The 23,097-nt window shown below is 41.0% G+C and overlaps 1 protein-coding gene across 2 annotated transcripts; it reads right to left on the reverse strand.

Moving 5' to 3' along the window:
• Positions 1–2,240: 2,240 nt before the first annotated feature.
• Positions 2,241–22,630, reverse strand: txndc16 (thioredoxin domain containing 16). Of its 2 annotated transcripts, none has more exons than XM_038717340.1 (20): positions 22,232–22,630; positions 21,388–21,556; positions 20,586–20,668; positions 20,366–20,439; positions 20,166–20,240; positions 19,229–19,350; positions 18,982–19,072; positions 18,240–18,408; positions 17,296–17,465; positions 17,003–17,063; positions 16,795–16,921; positions 16,544–16,690; positions 16,405–16,464; positions 15,439–15,634; positions 13,842–13,978; positions 12,547–12,631; positions 11,942–12,083; positions 10,781–10,968; positions 10,398–10,588; positions 2,241–2,512 (listed from the first exon to the last, which is right to left on the reverse strand). In XM_038717340.1, the coding sequence occupies exons 2-20, from the start codon at positions 21,542–21,544 to the stop codon at positions 2,301–2,303; spliced, it is 2,487 nt and encodes an 828-aa protein (XP_038573268.1). In that variant the 5' UTR covers positions 21,545–21,556; positions 22,232–22,630; the 3' UTR covers positions 2,241–2,300. The 2 variants fall into 2 exon arrangements, with proteins under 2 accessions (XP_038573268.1, XP_038573258.1); XM_038717330.1 differs by having other exon boundaries at positions 21,388–21,568.
• Between the last annotated feature and the right edge of the window lie 467 nt (positions 22,631–23,097).

Genomic DNA, 23,097 nt, shown 5'->3' on the forward strand with positions numbered 1-23,097 from the left:
ACATTTCCAGGACATGGATATCCTTCACCTAAAGTCACAGCAATTTCCATGCATGGTGTGATTTCATAGGAGGGAAGGCAGATGTGGTAACAGTTCAAATATTACAGTTTATAAGATTGTTACCGTGGCAAATTGGCAGAAAAGGCAGCGCATTTTTTTTTTTTTACTTTCCAGGAACAAAAAAAAAAGGAACAGAAAGAAGAAATATCTTGTAGCACCTGTCGCTTTTTGTGCACATCAAAAGAAACAGAAAAACAGCTGCTTTGTGGATGGATCAACCCCAATCCTCTCCCCAATCACCAAACATTTTCAGTAATAGAGGGTTGTTATGTGTTGATGTCACTTCCCCTTCCAGAACACGCTGGACTGAGTGGCAAAACATCTGTTACCATGTTTAGCAAACTGGGAGTAAAACAGTTGATTATTTGCTCACATTAAAGGCAGTCGGACTCGACAGTGATCCTAACTGCTTACCAAAGAACCAGCGGTCCAGCTCTTTCCCATTTTAGAGGTGTTGTTTGTGTTTTAGCTGATTCGAGCTAACACTGCTGCTCGTCTTTCTGCCACTCAGTGAGCGTAACTGCGTTCTGTGACATCATGCGCATATCCTCTATACCTATCGTTTTAAAATCTTTTGATTCCCTGCCTTTTTAAACGTGTTTATCATCATTTTTCTTGTACTATTCCTTTTTTTTAAAAACACTTTTGCAGCACTTCAGTTCATAGTCCAATGTGTTCCACAGTTTAACTCCGTAAATAGACAAACACATCTGTTTTTGTGTAGTACATGCAAAAAGAGAGAGAGAATAATATTGCCTTCTATGACCATCTTCCTCTGATAGAGAGTGAATACATTTTGTCTCTCTGCTTTGTTTTCCACATAAAAATCAAAATCTTCAAATCAACCAAATCTCTGAATTTTAGAAGTCCTGAATAAACTATTGGTGTGTTCTCTGTAGCCTGTCTTGTTGATGATCCTTAATGCTTTTTTCTGTAACAAAAACAGAGGTTTTGTGTTACTAGGGTATGTATTACCCCACACTTCTGTGCAGTATCCAAAATATTGGAGTATTAGGGAATTGTACAACGTATGCAACGAAGAATAGTCTTAAACATCTTTAACTTTATACAAGACCCCAATACTTTTACAAACTTTACTCTTAATATAATCTGTGCGAGCTTTCCAATTCAATTTATCATCCAGAATAACCCCGAAAAATTTTATCTCATTAACTCTTTCAATATCGGTTCCTTCAATTGCTATTCTTACATTTTCATTCTTTTTACGATTACCAAAAATCATATATTTTGTTTTCTCCGAATTTAAACATATTTTGTTTTTGTCAAACCATTTCTTAATTTTTACCATTTTCTATAATTTCTGACAGATTATTTCCAGAGTAAAAGATTTAAGTATTATCGGCAAACATCAAAAACTGTAATATTTTAGACACTTCACAGAGGTCATTAATGAACAAAATAAAAAGTAATGGGCCTAAAACGGACCCTTGAGGAACTCCACATATTATATCTTTTAACTCAGATTTTTGACCATTAATTTGAACAAACTGCTGTCGATTGTTGAGATAACTTTTAAGCCATTGATGAGCTGGACCCCTGATGCCATAGTTGTATGATTTTCACAATAGCAGACTGTGATTTATGGTGTCAAATGCTTTGCTTAAGTCAGTGTGTATTGCTTATTCTCAGTTGGAGATGTAATCTTTTCTATGAGTTCAATTAATGCTAAAGCTGTAGATCTTTTTACTCTAAAGCCATATTTGTTTTTCAGTAATTAATTTATGTTTTTCTAAAAAAGTATTTAGTTTTTGAGCAAACCACTTTTCAAGGGTTTTAGAAAACTGAGAGAAATGACACTGGACTGTAGCTGTTGAAGTGATGTACATCTCCATTTTAAAAAAGTGGAACAACTTTAGCGACCTTCATCTTCTCAGGAAAGAATTTTATTTTAAAGTTTCGGTAAATCCCCCTGAGGAAACACCTGTTAAGTCATATTAAAAGTAGAAAAAAATAAACTGAAATTTAAAAAAAAATATATATATATATATACTTTTTGTCTTTTACACCTTTAACTGTATTTATATGTAGCTTTATGTGTCTTTTTGACAGATCTTTTCTGATCTTGAAATAAATTTCAGAGGGATAGAATCAATCTCAATAATACATTTAATATTGCTATATAAAAATAATAATATTAGTAAAAAGAAAAGAAGCCCAGAATCAATATACAAACATGTTTAATCAGTGGTTTAGTGTCATTTCCCTCCTGTCTTGTTCTGTTACAGTTCAGAATGAGTGTTGGGAGAGCTGGAGGAGGAATCCGTCCCTTCTTCTAACACCACATCTTCTTTTGCATTCACCTCTTCCTCGTCCAGCTCCTCTTCCTCTTGAGGAGTTTGCTCCAGGCTGGCGTCGGATTCCTGCATGTCCATGACTTTCAGGAAGTCGTAGAAATCGACAGCAGGAGGCCAGCTGTCCTCACCCAACATCCCTACGGAGACGACCAAGACAGAGAACTATAATTAAAGTGTGCAACTCGATACAGGATAAAATATGATACTGGCCTTTAATGTAACGCAACAGCAACTGTTTTTAACAGCAGTCCCAGTGTAGGGATAAATCATTTTATTTGGTTGGCATAATTAACATTACTGTTATTGAGACCAATTTAATCTTATCTTGAAGGTGACACATTGATTTCCTGTGGATTAAAATTTGTTTAGAGAAAGTGAAGGAATTTTAATCTACGGAGCACAAAAGTGTTCAGACAGACAGACTCCACGCTACCTACCTAACCGCTAAGACTCAACATCAAAGTGAAGAGCCATTATTAACAACTAGCTGGCTGATTCAGAGTAACCTCTGCAGAATTTTGACTCTACAGATGTTTTCTCAGAAAATGACACACAACTCTGTGATCGATCTAGCCCATAGTAGCTAGCTAACACTGCTACACAGGCTATTCGCTTTGATTAAGGTGACCAGGCGTCTCGAAAAATTTGGGACAATCCACGAATTACAAGTCGTTGTCCCGACCCCTGTCCTGTTTGTCCTGAAAATTAGACTAAAATGAGTTTTGATTATGGGCCTACTAATCATTGTGAAACATTATTTGGTGCCCGGCTCTGCATTGGCTACAGCAGGGACTGCAGGCTATCATGGACATTGTGTCAACAGAGTTATTATAGCTACAAAGTAACACACGTGCATGCTCTATTCCCCTATTTGTGGTCTATCTGTAGATAGTGAAAGTGGAAGTGGCAGTTGCAAACAGAAGGGAAGTGTAGCTGCAGGTGGCCACGGAGAAGGAGAGATCTGACACACCCAGACAGATGTGACAGGCACCGCCCTGATGAAGTGAATTAAATTAAATAAATGTTATATTTTACCTAATGACAGACAGTTGAGAGTTGAGTTTTGACTTTCACAGTGTTATGGTTTCATTATTCGTAATGTACTGGAAGCCACGCCCACCCTCAATTCCCCTGTCCTGAATTTCAGCTATTCTTATCTAGTCATCCAAACTTTGATGCTGAGTAATAATCCAAGCTTGTTGGCTACTACATTACATTTACTGATTTAGCAGTAAGATCCAAAGCGACTTAGAATTGCTATACATGTCAGAGGTTGCACGTCTTTGGAGCAACTACGGGTTAAGTGTCTTGTACAGGGAGACACTGCTGGATGTATCACACTCGGAACCAAACCCGGGTTTCTTACACCAAAGGCATGTGTCTTATCCAATGTGCCATCGCCACCCCACGGTATAGCATGTGTAGCCTTGTTAAGCTACAGAACAGAAGTTAGTTTCTGTGTCTGTGCACTGTGTTAAAGTACAGCAGCATCTACACTAGTTGGTTGATTCAGACTTTAACACTATACTTACTTTGACATTGTTGTTGCTCTAGTTAACAGTAGCTAAGTGGCTAAATGTTGTAGCAGCTGTTGAGCTATATGTAAATGGCAAAAATACTATTGTGAAATAAAAACAAACATACATTCAAAAAATTATATAATAAAGTAAAAATAAACTTAACTGAGTTTGAATGATTTATTAAATTATTTCACAATTTATTGGCTCATTTCTATTTTTACACATTTTATTATTATTTATTTAGTATTGTTTTCTATTTATAGTATTCAAGTGCAATAAACAATTTTGCTCCTAAAGTTGAATTTATAATCATGAAAAAGAACTCTTATTCAACATTTATAAAGTAATGAAGATAATAATTTTAACTATAAAAGTGCAGCATGACAATCTGTAAGAAACCCAGGAGTACTTAATAATGCCAGAAAATAAGAGAAAGTGACAAAAAACTGAGGTTTAAAGTCACTCTACATCTCTAACGGTTGCAGGTCTCTAGTTTATCTGTGGAGAATGAAGGGAATGTGCTGGATGACAGTCCTTCAGTTCAAATAGACAGAAACAAGTCACATCAAGACTGCCGTCTTATCTTGGCCCACACTTATTCTAACTGCAGGCTTCAGAAAGTCAAAGGTTAATGGCTCCAGTCAATTGAGGTTTAAAGCCTGAAGTCACCTTAACAATCATCCCCTTCCTTAAAGGACCCTTTTATGTTCATTACACGTGTAGCTGCTTAACTAAAAGCCTCCTGCGCATACCTTTCACATTCCTCAGACAGGAACAAGTACAATCATGTCACAGTTTTATAGTTTTATCAACAGGCTCGTCTGAGGGCCAGTACATCTGCATTATCATTTAAAATTGGTGATAAATTCTTTCAACCTCTGTACATCTTGGAGCATTTGGCATATGAGATATAGGAGAAGAGGGTAGACATTATCAGCTAATTCTTGACTATAACTTTTTATTGGAGGAAAACTGTCTATTTTATCATTTGATTTTTTTTTCTTTTTCTATTTGATGTCATTCACATCTTTCTATGCTTCGACATTTTTAACAGGTAACACTTCTCTATATTTTCTTAAAATTTTATCTCATTGGACACGTACCTGCCTTCGCACCTTTTTATTTTCTTAGATAAAGGTTAATGTAATCACATTAATCACAAGTATTTGACGGTATTCCCTTAATGTACTCAGCTCCTTTGACATTTATGCATTTACCTTTTGAAGACTGGATTTAACAGATGGTGTTATAAGAGCAGCGTAACTCTGAATCAGGAGGTGCGTAGCGAGTGTTTGATTGTCTCAGCGGTAGAAAGTGACGGTGAACGCGAGCGGAGGAAAATATTCTGGCAGTAAATGTGCTGTGTCTGTTACAGTGTGTTAGCTTCTCAAGACCAAGAAAAGTCTGTTGTTTCACTGAAGTCAAGCCAGCCTCCACTTCAATAACGACAGTCAAGCCAGCCCTCGCGCTGTTTTGCGATGCGTGTTTTTACTAGGCATTACGGTAACATCGTGTCGCAGCACATTTCAAAATAAAAGTGAGCTTCTGCTGAACATAATGCAATTGATGTGGCAGAAACGATTGAATAAATAAATAAATGCTTAAGACACCACAATCTATCTATGTATGTCTATGGATCTAAAGAAATCAGTCTCACAAAAAGCTTACTACATTCTGCCAAGATTTGAACTCATGTAAAAAGAAAACCTTTTCCCAAACCTGTTTCCACTGATTCATTTCACTTCACAGTGACAGCAGACAACCTCAGGGTGACCCTCTGTCAATATCAGAGCAATCTGATGTAGTATTTTAAAGTTACAGCCCTTGAAAATATCTAATATTTTCACTGAATTTGCTTATTTCAGACGGATGTAAAAAGAAAACCTTCTGTTTCCACTGATTCATTTCACTTCACAGTGACAGCAGGCCACCTCAGGGAGACCCTCTGTCAATATCAGAGCAATCTGATGTAGTATTTTAAAGTTACAGCCCTTGAAAATATCTTATATTTTCACTGAATTTGCTGATTTCAGATGGATGTTAAAAGAAAACCTTCTGTTTCCACTGACTCATTTCACTTCACAGTGACAGCAGGCCACCTCAGGGAGACCCTCTGTCAATATCAAAGCAATCTGATGTATTATTTTAAAGTTACAGCCCTTGAAAGTGTGTAATATTTTCGCTATTCGCAAGATTCAAATTGACAAACGTCTCAGGTTACGTATGTAACCCTTGTTCCCCGAGAAGGGGAATGAGACACTGCGTCGATGACGACACTATGAGAACGCTTCTGGGCGTGGCATGGCTGAAACATGAATGAAACTACTCCAATCCTATTGGTGTTGCTAGAACGGTAGCATGTGACGGTGTAACTGGAGGCGTATATAAGCACGCTGGCACACAGGACACATTAGCCCTTTTCTGTGAAGCAAGGCACTCCAGGCGGGGTGAGGTGTGGCCGACCGACGCAGTGTCTCGTTCCTCTTCTTGGGGAACAAGGGTTACATACGTAACCCGAGACGTTCCCCTTCGAGGGAACTCGAACTGCGTCGGTGACGAAACTATGGGAACAAGAATACCCACTTAGGCCGCGCCGAAACCCCGCCTGCCCCCAGCGTGCAGCACCTGATGGCACGACTAGGAGGAGAGCGCACGGGTGCCGGGTGCAGAAGGAAGGTCCAGACTGTAGAACCGTATGAAGGTGTGAGGGGTGGCCCAGCCAGCCGCATCACACAAATCCTGGACCGACGCCCCTGCGAGGAGGGCCCTAGAAGCCGCCATGCCTCGAGTAGAGTGCGCCCTTACGGCCATAGGTGAAGGTAACCCGCGCACCTGATAGGCCAGGGAAATAGTCTGAACAATCCAGTTGCTGACCGTGTGTTTGGAAGCGGGGAGCCCAGCCTGGGGGACCCGAAACACACCAGCAACTGGTCTGCTTTCCTCCACCGGGAAGACCTCAGAGTGTAAATACTCAGTGCTCTGACCGGGCAGAGCAGATGAAGTCTACCGTCCTCCGCCGTCACATGAGGTGGGGGATGAAACGCCTGCAGCAGCATGGACCCTGCCAACCTGGAAGGGACCTTAGGGACATAGCCCAGACAGGGGTGCAGGATGGCTCTGACCCTCCCCGGGGCAAACTCCAGGCATTGCGGAGACACCGAAAGTGCCTGGAGATCCCCCACCCTCCTCAGAGAGGTGATAGCGAGGAGGAAGGCCATCTTAAGGGTCAGGTGCTTAGCCTCAGCCGACTCCAGGGGTTCGAAGGGGGCCTCAGCCAGCGCTTTGAGAACCAGCATCAGGTCCCAGGTGGGAACCCTGGACCGAGTCACGGGTCTCATCCTCCGGGCTCCACGGAGGAAGCGCACGACCAGTGGAAGCCTCCCCAGAGGTAAATGGGTCCACCGCTCGTTCTCCGCACCAGGTGGCAAACACATTCCACTTTAGGCCGTACATCCTTCTCGTGGATGGGGCTCTGGAGCTGAGCAGCGTCTCGACTGTTCCTGCTGTGAGGCCCGCCTCCAGGAACTGGGCCCCCTTAGGGGCCAGACCCACAGTCTCCATAGGGCGGGGCAAGGGTGAAAGACCTGGCCCTGCGCCTGAAACAGCAGATCCATCCTCAGAGGGACCTGCCATTTGCTAGGAGCAAAATTAAGTCCGAGAACCACACTCGGGCCGGCCAAAACAGGGCTACTAACAGTAGGCTGACACCGTCCTGACGGACCTGCTCCAGAACCTCCGGAAGCAGAGCGACTGGAGGAAAGGCATACAGCCGCAGCCTCGGCCACGTCTATACCATGGCATCCAGCCCTAGCGGGGCTGGGGGTGAGAGGGAGAACAAGAGAGGACAGTGCGTCGTCTCTTGAGACGCAAACAAGACCCCGTCTATGGGGCCGACCTCTTCACACAATAACTCCATTCCCCTGGCCTCAGCCCCTGTCTCGACAGCAGGTCTGCTCCTTGATTCTGGGTCCCAGGGATTTACATCGCTCTGAGGGACAGCAGTCTCTGCTGGGACCACAGGAGGATCTGTTGCGCCAGCTTGCATAATGGGCACGAGCGCAGACCCCCCTGGTGATTCAAATAGGCCACCACTGCCGTGTTGTCGGTCCTGACAAGGACGTGGCGACCGCGGAGAGCGGGCAGAAAACTCCTCAGAGCTCTGAAAACCGCCAACATTTCTAGGCAATTTATGTGCCAAGAGAAATGATGCTCCTCCCAGGAGCCTCTCGCAAGCGGCTGTCCGTGACCACGCCCCATCCCGTGAGTGAGGCGTCTGTCGGAATAATTGTCCGGCGACATGACGCTCCCAACACGGGCCCTTGGGAAAGGAACCAAGGTTTCTTCCAACTTCCATACAGGGAACGAAGGCACCTGCTTGTCATCCGTATCAGATGGAACGGATTTCCCCTCGGGAGAATCCCTTGGATTTTAACCACCACGGCAGGGCTCTCATGTGCAGCAGGCCAGACGGGATTATGCTGGACACTGTTGCCACGAGACCCAACACTCTCTGAAAGTTTTTCACAGTGATGGAGCGGCCTAGCTTTATCCTGGTTACTGAGGACACAATGGACCCGACGCATGCAGGCGACAAGTGGGCCCGCATCGTCATCGAGTTCCACACCACCCCTAGGAACGTAGTCTGTTGGGCGGGTGTCAGCACGCTCTTCTTTGTGTTGAGCAACGACGAGGGAGGGAAATGAGTTAGTGGAAACAGGAAGTTTCCTTTTTACATCAATTTGAATCTTGGCGAATAGCGAAAATATTAGACATTTTCAAGGGCTGTAATATTAAAACCAAACATCAGATTGCTCTGAGATTGACAGAGGGTCACCCTGAGGTGGTCTGCTGTCACTGTGAATTGAAATGAACCAGTGGAAACAGGACGTTTTCTTTTTACGTCAATTTGAAATCAGCAAATTCAGTGAAAATATTAGATATTTTCAAGATTTCAAAATACTACATCAGATTGCTCTGATATTGACAGAGGGTCACCCTGAGGTGGCCTGCTGTCACTGTGAAGTGAAATGAGTCAGTGGAAACAGAAGGTTTTCTTTTTACACGAGTTTGAATCTTGGCTGAATGTAGTAAGCTTTCTGTGAGACTAATATTTTCTTTAGATTCTTGTGGTGTCTTAAGCATTTATTTATTTATTCAATCGTTTCTGCCACATCAATTGCATTATGTTCAGCAGAAGCTCACTTTTATTTTGAAATGTGCTGCGACACGATGTTACCGTAATGCCTAGAAAAAACACGCATCGCAAAACAGCGCGAGGGCTGGCTTGACTGTCGTTTTCAAAGTGGAGGCTGGCTTGACTTTAGTGTTGTTTCCCACCTGCTGGAAAAGTGAAGCCTATTAGCGCTAACTTAGCTAACATCTCCCCTCCCCTTCAGACTGCGCAGCTGAGCAGGAAAGCTTCTGCAGCAGCTACATAGCTGCTATGTAACTTAACATTAGCTCAATTTATAGAAAGTAACTGGAAGCTGTATTTTATTACTGCCTACTTGTCCAATGTTGAGAACATCAGGTACAAACTTAGACTAAACTGACGTAGCCTGCAGCCTTTCCAACTATTTGTTCAGAGATATGGTGAAAATAATGGCCCAATATGATGTGAAATTACACATTATTCATTGGAAAACATAAAATTTTCTCCGGGGATTTTCCCCTCAGAATTCACCCTGCTTCTGACGTGATAGGTCTATTAAATCACTGCATTAAGGCATCTATTGTGGCCTTCTTGATATCTCTAGGACAGCAGACTCTGGCTATAGTGAATCACTATTTGGATAACCTGTGGTAATAACAAACATTCATGATTTATTGTTACAGATATAACACAGATAAGGAGCTAAATCAAATAGAGAAAAATGAAGAGTAATAAATGATAAGTAAGTGAAGTAATACATTTTTTTTTGTTCCTGCAGTGCAGAAGTACTAGTTATCAAACCAACCAGCTAGCTTTATTGCCCCGTAAGTAGATCCCTATTGCAGTTCACAGAAAAAGCTAATCCAGAGGGTTCATTACTGTGTTGACTTTAGTTTAGGCTCAGAGACAAGCGTATTTAAGTTCATTTGGAAGGCTTAGGAGGATCAAAATGCTTGCCCTGATTATTTGGTTATATGTTGATTTGCCAGACTCGTGTTTCCCGCCATGGGCCGAGGAACAAGTCAATATATTAGATGCGGATGAATTCAGTAAGTTTTTAAAGGATTTCTAAAAATGCATTTTTCATTTTCACAATTTTCTTATAAACTGCTGCATTTAATTGAGTGAAAATAATCTGGCAAACGTATCCCATGATTTTCACAGAGTATTATGATACAGATCGAAAACAGATGCAGATTCAAATATTTCTAAACATTTTCTAGTATTATAATAACATTTTAGTTTCTTTAGATTAAACATCCTGAGCTCTTCTATCATATTAAATATTTTCCTTTATACTGCTGCCTTTCATTTTCTAACTATTTGCTGTCCTGTACTTCTCCTCCTTACCTGCTGGTGACTCAGTCCCGTCCTCGATCCTCTGCAGCCACTGCAGGACAGAGGGGGCCACTAAGGGGGTGTTGGGGGGGTACTGATAGATTTCACCTCCAGAGGGCAAATGGGTGAGGACCAGAGCAGGGAGGGGGGGCATAGAGCCCAGGTACGACCCCAGGACAGACATACCGGCTGGAGTACGGCCACTGGAACATAGACCAAAAAAATATATCTATTAATGTAAAATATAAAAGTACAAGATTATCAAAGTTAAGGGTTGTTTTTGTCTGCAAATAATAGATGGATGGAGTAACCAATCCATTGCCATCTAGTAGGGTGTGTCCAAATATTTAATGAATGACTGTGGGACTGATTGATATATTGACTGATTTACGAACAGGTGGATCCAACAGGCCAAGTATTGCTCCATCGTCCCCTCTCCCAACTCCACCACTCCTCTCATCTCCTCCACCAGCGCCTGGTTCTGCCTCCGCCCGATCTCGTCCTCCTCCTTCCCCACAAAGAGGAGCAGGAGGGCTTTACCCAGGGAGAGAAAGGATGGCAGGTTATCCACCGTCAGCTCAGGCTGGAGATAAAACAGAGGAGCCAAAATGTGCACGTTATTGCAGAGATTTGAAACGGCAAGCGTCTGATGGGTCAACAATATCCAAAATAAAACTGAAGTTTACAGAAGGTTTGTTGATGGCTTATACAGAATTCGCACTGTTCCTGCTTAATATCTGAGATTTACACATCAGTGATTGTTGCTGTTATGCTCTCAAACCTGCTTGTGAGTGCACATTAGAGGCAGCAATATTTTTACTGAGGGAAGCAAAATAATGTGAGTGTTAGAGGAGTTAAACCTGGAGCTGGAATCATTTAAGGGACTGTGTACTTTTTTAAAGGCATTCTAGTCTTGATAAAACATATGGACAACAGCGCCACCAAAAGGCAGATTTGGTTATTCTTAGGACTTTTGATGGGGTTTTTTTAGACCCCTAACCCTTGCTATTCCACTTCACCTATTTACCTTCACAGCACCTGAAACTAATCTGAGCCAAGTTCATCAGTGTAAAACAGCATAACAAGCACTCAAAGGGCGAGCTGAACTTCTCTTGTTGAGCAACATTTGCATTAAAGAATGTTTACACATCAGTTCATTGTGTGCGTTCACTTGAGTAAATGTAAACTCAAGACATGACACATCGCTCTGGCTTTGTCTGTACTGAAGAAACCACATCTACTCCACATATGGTGCTTGTTATCTGCAACATACTGTGAACAACTCTATGTTGGCTTTCTCAAACTTCCCAGAAATTCCATCCACATTGTTTATTTACGGCTATTTAATTTTATGAAATTCAAATGAAGCACACAATCTGGGCTGAGAGAATTTTGGCTGAATTCACTTAGTTTGAAGTCTTAACCAAACATCTGCGGTTTAAATAATATTTCAGTCAGCTAACTTCATCATCAGATAACTTTATTTTAGTATTTCTCAATGCAAGCATGACTTCTTAATAAGCCAGAAAGACGAATGGACACCTGGGTTGATTTACCAGTGGATGCAGTAGTGCGGTGTTAATGTGGGAGAGCATATCTTCAGCAGAGGTGGACACAGGCAGCTTGGAGGGACGAGTGTTTGTCCTCCAAGATGGAAACACCAACACTGCAGGAAGGTCCACGGTGTGCTCTGCCGCCCTGCACAGCAAACATGCAACTTAAATAAATATTCAAGGCACTGAAGGTCATGCAGCTCATTTTAAGACTATTTAATGATGCAAGAATATCTCACTCTTTACAAAATGTAATCACACATTGATTCAAGTGTCCTTTCAGTACCGGGCTGGATCAGCTGCTTAGGCTTCCTGAGTGCACCTCAAAAACAATCTAATTTCACTGTCAATCTACTCCTACTGCCTTTAAATACTGCTTTTGAAAGTTAAATGAGCATAGAAACCTCAGAAAATGCACATTTTCTCCTCTTCATAATTAGTTTATATTGTGTTTTGTTAAATCCAGACAAAAGCGCTTGAAGAAATCCAGGAAATTTTGGGTGAAATGCAACTTCAAACACAAAAAAGGAGCTTAAGAGAATCACTCAAGTGATTGTCAGGCACAACCTTGAAACAGGAATGACCAGACTGAATTTTCGAGCCTTTACCATTTCTCTGCTAGCCCATCTGTCAGCAGTCCAGTCAGCACCTCTCCTCTCAATGACTTTGCAGTTTCAGTAAACACTCGAACACCTGGCAAGGCAGAGAAACAGAAGTACATCATCATATGGTTGCTACTGACAGTGGACAGTGGTTTGAACAGAGAGTAAAATTTGGAGGGACATTTGAAATATTCTGCAATATTTTTAACTTCACCAAGTGACCTGTCTAGTGTTAGCCATTTCATTAAAAGTTTTCTTATCACATCTTTCAAGTCACGAAGAAAAGTTGGTATTAAGAAAATATAAATGATTGTGTGTGCGTGAATCAAAGCCTGATGTGTCTTCTTCCTCTGCACCATAGAGCTCCATCGTTGTCCAAAATACATAAATGAGCCACATCATTGCAGTAGGTGACACGTTCCTTCATTACCATGAACACACACACTTAATTTGACTCAATCTCACATCTTCATCTCTGTGTGAAAAACACAGTGCTCTGTGACTCATTTGAATACAGCTCGCACAGCAGGGTTGCCAGATCAGAAGGGAAAAGGGCTGAATGTTTTGCCAGACAAAACACGCTGTGATCCAGCAGCGGTGCCAAGGTGGACAATCAAATATGTACAAGCACATATTCATGATCGATTACTTAATGCTGACTATACACTGTTAACCATACTATCGAAAATAGTTGCCCCCTATGTAAGTAAAATATAATTTTAAACCGCTGTGCAGTGTTTTGGTGTCTGAGAAGCCATTTTTCTCACACATGTAACCCAAACTGGACTTCCTGGATCTATTTTCATTCACAGCCTCTTGTGTTGTTGTAACACAGGGAGGTTTTTTGGCCTGAACACTCCAGATGTGGAATTAATCCGCAGCAGAATATAGTCTCTAACAAATACACTGTTTGCTACCGTTTGAGCAACATTTGCTACAGCTACAGTGCTGAGCTTTTCAAGGAAATTACCTGAGTATATTTGGGACTTGGGACTTGTGGGTTGAGTGCCGCAGGCGTATTGAGAGGAAGACTAAAGCGCTTTCCATAGGACTAGTTTGACAGTAAGAAAATAATATAATAACACCAGCCTTGTACTTCAAGTGTAGCTTTATGGACATAATTCAACCCTTTGACTAACTGAGGCACAGTTGCTGTATCCTTTAAAAAGTGATTGAAGTCCTAGCTTTGATTTCAGCTATAGAGTCATCACCATCAATTACAAAATGTCAAAGGTCTTCATTAGCCAATAATGTGCTCTGATTCATGCGTCACGCTAGCGCACACATTTACAGCCTCCTACCTGCATGTGTTTGTGTCTTAAACAGTCCCAGCACTCTGGCAGGCCGATAGCCCGCGAGCTCAAGGTGAGACACTTCCTGAAGGTATGACATCACTTCCTCTTGGGTGGACAGTAGCACAGGCGAAGCTGGTCGGCTCCTGGTTAAAAAAAGCAGATAAGCATGTGTGCCCAGATAGACACACATAAAACAAAACTTGCCATGTATCTTATTCTCCAGACATCTACCTTAATAACTTACATTAACACAACAGAAATGCTTTGTGATCACTATGCTCATTTGGACTGATAATAAGCTTTGTTTATTAACCATTTGTTGAACAATACATAGTCTTTGTTTTAGGCCTCCACTATGTGGAATACTTGGTACAGGTTAAAGGCTCAGAGGTACATCTATTCCAAGATAAAGGCTACAACACTTTGGTCTGATTGGTGTCATCTTGGTCTCAGCAGACACCCATCAGTCAAGACAGGATGAAATAAAAGCATGGATCGAGGTGATTACACGACAAATACGCGCTGCCTGTGGAAAAGCTCCTGAGTTATGACTATACACCAATATAATCAATGACTCAAAGAGTTCTACAGACTGAAAAGGTATTCATAAAAGTTCCCAAAAATGAATGTTTACATGTGGCAATGCTCATATATGAGTCGTTTTCCTGTGTGGGTTAATTTGTAGTAGCAAAGTCAAGTATTTTGTTTATTCTGCTGCTATACTATTTGTAATTGGCTGAATGAGCACTGTAGTGAATTTAAACCCTAAAATGTAAAATAGAAAATTCAAGGGGAACTTCAGCAATTTAGTATCGTACTTCCATAAAGTTGGGGCACTCATAACAATAAAAAAATAAAAGAGTGGCTGTGTTTGAAACGGTTAAAAAAGCTGTAGTAGAAGGTGTCTAACTGTACAGTGAGGCATCGACTGGTCAGCTTTGAAGGCAGCATCGATGCTGACTCAATGCTGCCCATTACCCATAAATCTGCGTGCCTGCGGTAGCTCACAAAAAATGTATGGCAGACAAACAAACCAAAATTTGCCTACAAAATAAGTTTTTAAAGTTTTAAGTAGTTTTTTTGCGTTGATTTTTGAAGTTAGCAAGAGCTAAACACTGAACTATCTTATTAGCCCGTGACTGTAACCAACCAAGTTTGTTTAGTATGATTTCTGAGGGATCTGACTTTCTAACAGCTAGCTAGCTGACCCTAAGCCTGGTGACAGCCAGAAGAGACAAAAGACGGTGTGCCGACGTCACACATTGCCGTAAAATGCTGCCCTAATAGGCTATTCCAAAATAATGTTTTGAGATGCCTTCACTTGTAAGTGATGATTCTGAGGCACCTGTCGATTACAGTACCGAGGCAACTGCCTTCTGTCACACCCTAATCAGCAACTTTCTGTTTCTAGTACAAGGCCAAGCTGATACAACCTCGATAACATCACTATGACATCAAGGTCACAGAATCATTAATCCATAATATGGATTGAAGAGCATTTAACAGAAAGTAATGGCTTTAATGTAATATGACGCCATTTAACTCTTGATTTTAAAATAATGAAAACACATCCGTGTCGGTGGATTCTTAGAAGACTTCTCACAGCATGATGAAGCGATGTAACGCCTCAGTGCCCAGCATGCCTCTGTAGTGCTGGGCTGACTCCTGGGGGCGCAGCAGCAAGACGCTGGGGAACGCCGTGATTGGCTGGAACGGAATCTGCAAAGAGCTGCTTGGCTGAGCAGCACAGAGGTCGGTCCACTCTCCACAATCGACCGTACTCATTTGGACCTCTGAATCTGAAGAGATTTATTAACCAGCAAACATCAAATACATAATTACAGTGAAAATAAAACCTCCTTGTATATCAGAGGTGGGAGAGTTACAAGTTTTCATGAACACACCATACGGCAGAAGTTCCCTGAGGTTAATTTCAATATCCGTAAAGAATACGCATCCACAAATCAACTAAGAAATCATAGGAATGAGGGTCCTCCTTAACTCCAGAACTCGCCTGAGAATCTTCACATTTTTAAGTTTTCTTCAGTATCACAGTAATCCAGTAATAGTTGTCTACATCCATGGGTACACTGCAAACAGGAATTGCTAATAGTTAATTTGGCATACTTTTAATGCCAAAACTGAAACATGTATAGGCTAACAAACGGGTCTCAAGATGTAGCCCACAGCTAACTAAATGACTCTATGGAAATATTGTACATCACACAAAGGAACCAGTAGATCATCCCTCAAACTGACTTAAGACAAAGAATAATAATATGAGTTACAAAATCCATTAGTAGTACCTTTTATGTGTTGCACTACCAACATATTTTTCTACATTACTAAGGCTGAGAATGTCCCATCAACTTATATTCCTGGAACACTGACACCTTCCTATGTCCATTCATATAAAGATATTTGCTCTGTCATTGAAATGCTGTGGACAAAAACTTAATAATTTAATGGAGGTGCGTTTGCTTCAGTTATGTATGAGTGGGGTCAACAGTGTCAGAGTTTGAAAACCCGTGCCATAAGGACTCTGTTCATGCTGTACTCTCCTGTTTACCTGCAAGTCGCTCTGCAACTTCAATGAAGGAGCTGAGAAAAGCCATTGAAACAGCATCCCCTGGTGGTAAAAACAGACATTAAAATTAATTATTAATTCGCTTCCCCTTGCCGACATGTCAGTAGGGAGTGTGTCTTACATTTGAGGTAGAAGAGTGCCACTGTCAGGCTGCTTTCAGCAACAGCAGCGTGGAAGCTGTCTGAGGTTAAGTGGGTAATTGAGTCCATATCTAGTAAGTTGCCTCGGTTTTCGTAGACAGACGAAGCAATTTCATCGTCCAGTGTGCCTGGAGACAGACACAGCAACACACAAATACACACAGACATACAATTTCTTTCTTGGTACAGATATCTCGATCCCTCTCTTTAATTCTCTTTCTGTGACACTTACCAAAAGGCAAATCCTCCACCCCCTCGTCCTCGTCCTCCTCTTCGTCCTCCACCTCTTTCTCTTGATTTATGAAGAGCTCCAACACCTCATCAAGGTTGTGTAAGGTCAAATACTTCACCTCTGAGCTCTTGAAGTGCACACATAAACACAGAAAGGTTAAACACTTATAATCTTACTTTGTATGTATGTGTGTATGTGACCATCATACCTTCTCTGGCAGTCTGTAAGCAACATTATATTCATCGGGGGTTTTCACTGCAGGATTCTGCCTGATAACAAACACACAGAAATCCAAATAGAGATAAAGGTAGATTTAGACTGTTTTGCTGGGAATATAGAGAAAACAATATGGACGAAATACAGATAAAAAACATGCAAAATATAATAAAATTTAAACAGATAACAAGATTAAACTCTATCTGCAATTATAGGACAACTACAGCATGTGTTATATTTTACCTCTAAACCATGTCAGTAAATTAAAAACCCCGTGTCGTGTACCTGTGTACGAGCACCAGCAGGGCAAGGCCACGGAGTCTCCAGGCCAGAGCGGTGGCCGTGTCCAGGTCCAGGTGCTCGGTTGGGGGACGAGAGAACAGGAAGACCTGGGGGGTCTGCTGGAAGGGGAATTGGGGGGCCTGGACTGAGGATGGATCGTCGTAAACTTCAGACTGGCAGTGGAGAGACACATACGATTATGTCCAAATTAATACATTATATTCCTTCTTTTGCCTTTTAGACTTTTTAGATGAAAACACATTCATTTTGTTTTCATAATGTCATCAAACTGCTTACTTTGTCCATCCACAAGTCCAAAACCCAAAGTAATTCTGCAAAGACAAGCAGCTAATTGAAAGCTGTACCTAGAGAATGCTTGGCCTGTTTTCTGAAAAAAATGGTTTTAATTAGTTGTGAATTAATTGAAAAAGAGAATAAATAAAAGGGGGGAATCATTATTTGAACTAGGGCAATGCATTTATTCGAATTTTTAATGGCTTTCAACCATTATCAACAATTATCAAGCAAGATAAAACAATTTTTTCGTTTTGTCTTTTTTACAGCAGCGGCTCTCGTCTCTCCCTAAAAGCCCAAACTCCCTCTCTGCCAGGCTGTGGCATGTTTAGTTCAGCTCGTTCCAAGATAACTGAGAGTTATAACTGCTATAACTTGTTAAAGCCCCATTATTAACTTAAACCTACAGCATTATACACTACATATATTAGCCTAGGCTAATATATGTAGTGTATAATGCTGAAGCGTTGTCTGCCTGTTCTCTTCCTGTGTAATCTGAACTGGTCATAACCAGCAGACATATGCAAGCGGTGACAAAAAGTCAAAAGTAGGCAAGACATTGCTTGGTTTTAAGGGGTCACACGAAAAAAAGAAGCACTCTTTGACTCAGTGTGCTGTGTTCCACAGTGGCTCAATATTTCTATCCTACTCACCACTAGCGGAGCCTCCATGAGCTGCAGGAAGGAGTGGAGGCTGAGGGTGGACAGGGGTTTCCTCATGCGGGTCAAAGGGCAGCGCTCAAAGGTCATCGGGGTCACTAACCCACTGTGAACTCTACAGTGGAGGAACCACACTCCAGACGAGTGAGACAACTCATTCACCCTGAAAGAGAGATGGAGAGAGAGAGACACACGGTAAATAAAGGAGGTTGACGGCCTCATCATCATTTGGCAATGTGGTGTTTGTCTTGGCCACTGGTCTACAACGTGCTGCCGACGGTCTCTTTTGCTTTGTCAAAGAAAAAAATGGTGTCTCTCTCTGAGGTTAGGGCTGAACAATGAATCGAATCTTTGCGAAATCACAATATTGCCTAGTGCAATTTTCAAATCGCAGATTCAATCGCAGAAGGCTAATTGTGTGTCAAAATACCATTTAAAATTTTATATTGTTGTGCTGCAGAGATGTCCTAGTCTTCACATCATATTCTACAGACTTGAGAAAACATCTTTGTTTGGTCCTTGCAAAAATCACACCATAATCATTACGGTTTTCAATAAAGAATTTGAACAATAATAATAATAATAATAATAATTGTTCAGCCTTACAATGAGTTGGCTTTATGAAACAGATTAATACTTGTTTGGCTTGTTAGGCACATTCAGCCATTTCACAATAAGCCCTGCGTTAGCATATGATTAACATCAGAGAAAATAAAATAAAATAAAAAGAACCTACCCTAAATGCTTCAAAACTGGGCCCCCGGTAATGAGGATGAACTGGTATTTGGATCCGTACACATACGCCGTCTCCATCATCGATCTGTGCTCTTAAGTAACACAATCAGCAGAAACAATTCACTTTATTTGATTTAATACATTGTGCAGATAATCTCCATCACTGACATTTTGCCAAACGATGACTTTCTTCAACATTTGTTGCCTCCAGAGTCTGTTTATATAAATCCTCTCCTTCTTTTCCATACCTTGTGTTCCCAGACTGCGGACATATCCCAGCACAATATCCTTCTTCCCTCTGGCTGTCTTCTCCATGGCCATGAGGTCAGCGTCTGTGTGGACATACTTGACCTCTTCACGCAGAATAGCGCTAAAAGAGAAAGAGGCCAAAGCTCTGTTTTCATCTAACTTAAAAGATTTTTTTGTTATTATCAACAAATCCCATGAAAAGACCAAAAAAAAGTGCGTTAGTCCGTCTCTCTTTCTGACTTCCTGTCTGTGGCCTACTGGTTCCTACGGATGACAGAAATCTTTTGCAGCAGCTCACAGATATTTAGTTTCCTTTCTCAAAAAGCTCATGAATCTCCTTAAAGAGTTGGACAGTGTCGCTTTTACAAATGTTACTCAAACATGGGTTTATAGTGCGTAATTTGGGAACTATTTTCAGCTGTGGATTTATTCCATAAATGTGCTTAAGTCACAAATGTATAGAGAGTTAATGTCAATAATAGAACTGAAAGAGTCAATTAAAGGTGGGTATGTGATTCTATCTAGCAAACCTCTCCTCGCAGTCCTAGCTGTCCGTTCTGTGTACACTAAAAAATAATCCAGTGTCTGTACACAGCCCTGGCTCTGTAAAAGGAAAGCAAACAGAGTGGCCCGGACCGAGCCACACAACACTATTCCAGCAGTTACAGCCATGATTTGTGCGTCAGGTAACATTAAATGACTTGCCCACAGACATTCAGCTTCTTTCTACTTCACCAGCTACTGTATATATACTGAATGTTTTTCTCTATATATAGTGTTAAAAAATATTAACACTATATACATACAGGTACCACTTATAAGTGTATTAAAAAAATAGAATTTCAAAATTAATTGTTTGTTTTAGATACAAGCCAGGACTGAAGGTTAACGCTGCACACAACTGAGAGATTGTGTGAGGGAGAATTGCTTACTTACAACAGGACTTCAGAGACAATGGAGTTGACGTCAAACACGGTGTCCAAATCAAAACCCAAGAACTCCTTACCACCCCTGACAGAAAGACATAGACAGTGTGACAGCTAAGGGGTCGTTAGTTGTTATTATACAATCCTTCATGCCTTTGACAGAGTTATATGGTTATGTGCTTGTGAAGCCTTCATGTCCGCACAACCTACCTGAACAGAAAAGCTGTGTGCAGCATCCTTTCCTCTGTGCAGTATGTATGAACCAGCTCTTTATTACAGTTGACCTTAACAGAAAAAAACAAAAAATATGTACTGATCTGCCACTGCTCTGTGCATAAGCTCCCTCATATCTGTGTCCAAGTTAATAAAAACTTGTAAATTTGATGTCTACGACAGGTGGAGCACAAAGCACTGAGAGGACTGTAGTTACCTTGCCAACCAATACCCCATAATCCTGCAGGGCGTCAGCAGACTTCTCCAGCTCCAGCAAGAAGAGAGAGACGGTTGGAGAGACTGGAGACGGAGAGAAATACTTTTATCCTTGATTAAAGGAGTTAAAAGGCTTTGCTACTATCTGCTGTGTTGCACTTTGACAAGTCACTGGTCAATCACCATATGAACGGCTCTGATTTTTGGGGATTTAAGAAACTGAAGTTAATGTAACTCCTGTGCTCAATTTGAGCTACTCTTTATGTAAACTACTTGAAAAAATGCTCATGTGTAATGGTCAGATATGGTAACTGAGATCAGATCAGTCATTAACCACAGGTTTGATTTTTAACTTTAGTGTTTTGTTTTTAGAAAACTTGCCAAGTGGGATGAAAAAGCAGGACAGATAATTACTGCAAATACTATTAGCAGGTAGTAAAAAGGCAATAACCAGGACATGGCTGAAATAGGAGTCTCCAACACTTCTTGAATGGTTAGAAATAGTCCAGGAAATCTAAAAAAAAAAATGGAAATCTTCCTTGAATGTTAATTGATTGTAATGTTGTATATCTATTTGGAGAACTTTTTTCTATTTCTTTTTGTACTAAGACCGATACCCTGGACTCTAGGAAGGACTAAAGGACCATAAAATACAGTTTAAAAAAAGAAAAGATGCTAATTTAAGATACTATATCATCACAAATGTATTGCATTATCTATTGTATTACTGCAAAAATACAGTTCTATATACACATTTGGAAAAGGTTGCGTTGTTTACTTGTACGACAGAGTAAGCAGCCTACCTTGATGCTCGAAATAGATAAACATCATCTTCCCAGAATGCAGTTTCTCGTAGAAGTCTGCAGCTGTGTATTCAATTAGGTCTGATGTGTTGGCCTTCTCTGTGCATCCTCCTGTCCTGACCCACAGCAGGAAAACAGCAATACACATCCACATCATGGAGAACAGGCTCTGTTGTGCTCTCTGTGCTCTCTGTGGGGGTGAGGGAATAAGACATCATGAGAGAGAAAAACTATGTTGTCTGTGCGTTAATGTTTAGAAGACAAACTTGATGAAAATGATACTCATAAGACTGGATGACACAGAAGTAGGGCTGCAACTAACAATTATTTTCACTGTCAATTGATCTGTCGAATTTTTGGTCAATAAAATGTAAATCTGTTTCCCAAAGCCCAAGATGATGTCCTTGTCCATAACCCAAATATATTCAGTTTACTGTCATAGAGCGGTAGGCAAACCAGAAAATATTCACATTTAAGAAGCTGGAATCAGAGGATAATTACTCAGACCGATTAAATGAATGTCAACATAGTTGATTAATTTAATAGTTGACAACTAATAGATTAACCTTTATTTCATTCCTGTATTTGAAAATGTTTGTTTGCAAGCTGCCCAGTCACACGGTTACATTTCTATACATGTAACAGCACTGTCCCATTACTTCAGTGTTACTCATATGGATCCCAAACAAACCAAGGAAAGGTTATAATAGGAACACAATATGATTATTTCAAATGACCCGCACTATGTTATATATAATTACTTCATATTTGTTGGAACTGATAAGGTACACATCGGTTACAACAAGAAGCAAGCAGTGACAACAAAAGATACTAGCAGTGTTACCTGAGAAAGTCGAGGTTAGGGTTCAACTTTTGTCTTCCCAAGTGGCACAAACGTCACAACCCACAGTTAAAACTGTGGTCACTGGAGACGAAGACATTTTGACGCCAATTATAAAAAGTAAAAACACTTTACTTTATTTAGAAATGTGGGTTACTGCTAGCTACTTCATTAGCTAGGCTTGTAAACTGCCTGCTGATGTTTTTTTCATCCATGGCTTTACATGAACAGCCAACGTTAACACTTGTGCATTTAGAAGATACATGTCCGCATATGTATGTGGGAGATGTTACAGCAGGCCACGGACAAAGCAAGTTTACAAGATTATTTTACGCCAAGCTGCAGAGTGAAATTTGAAAAATGTTTCTCAGAAGAATAAGGCTCCATCTTTCGGTGAAGTGTCAAGCTAACAGAGTTAAAAAGTTACTTCCTGTTACGTAAGTTAAAGTAAAACCCTTGACAAATTTGTTGCAAAGTTTTTGAGTAGTCCATACAACTTAAAATGAACAAGAAAATGATCATGAAAGCATCCACAGTTGATAAAAATACAGCTTTTTGCATTTGTTCTTTTCGTTCCCAAACGATTCTGTTCAGTGCGCACCAACGTTTAACGCTTTTATTTTGAAAGCGACGTCACTTTTCTGGCAAATGTCGTTTGTCGCTCAGTAACTTTACGTAATCAAATTACTGTTGATGCCACTTTCTCAGCGAGACGCCCACGTGCTTCTTTGAGCCAATGGGTTTAGGGGACGGTTTGACTTGAACAAATAAACCAATCAAAAGCAAGCAAAGGGCGGGTACTGCCGCAGCTGACATCATCATAAACCAATTAAGTAAGAAGACTGTGGAGGTTGGGCGGCAAGATTAGC

The sequence above is a fragment of the Micropterus salmoides genome, unplaced genomic scaffold (genome assembly GCF_014851395.1).
Source record: "Micropterus salmoides isolate LMB-PRFRI ecotype aquatic unplaced genomic scaffold, ASM1485139v1 Ms_hic_scaffold_1, whole genome shotgun sequence".
NCBI lineage: Eukaryota > Metazoa > Chordata > Actinopteri > Centrarchiformes > Centrarchidae > Micropterus > Micropterus salmoides.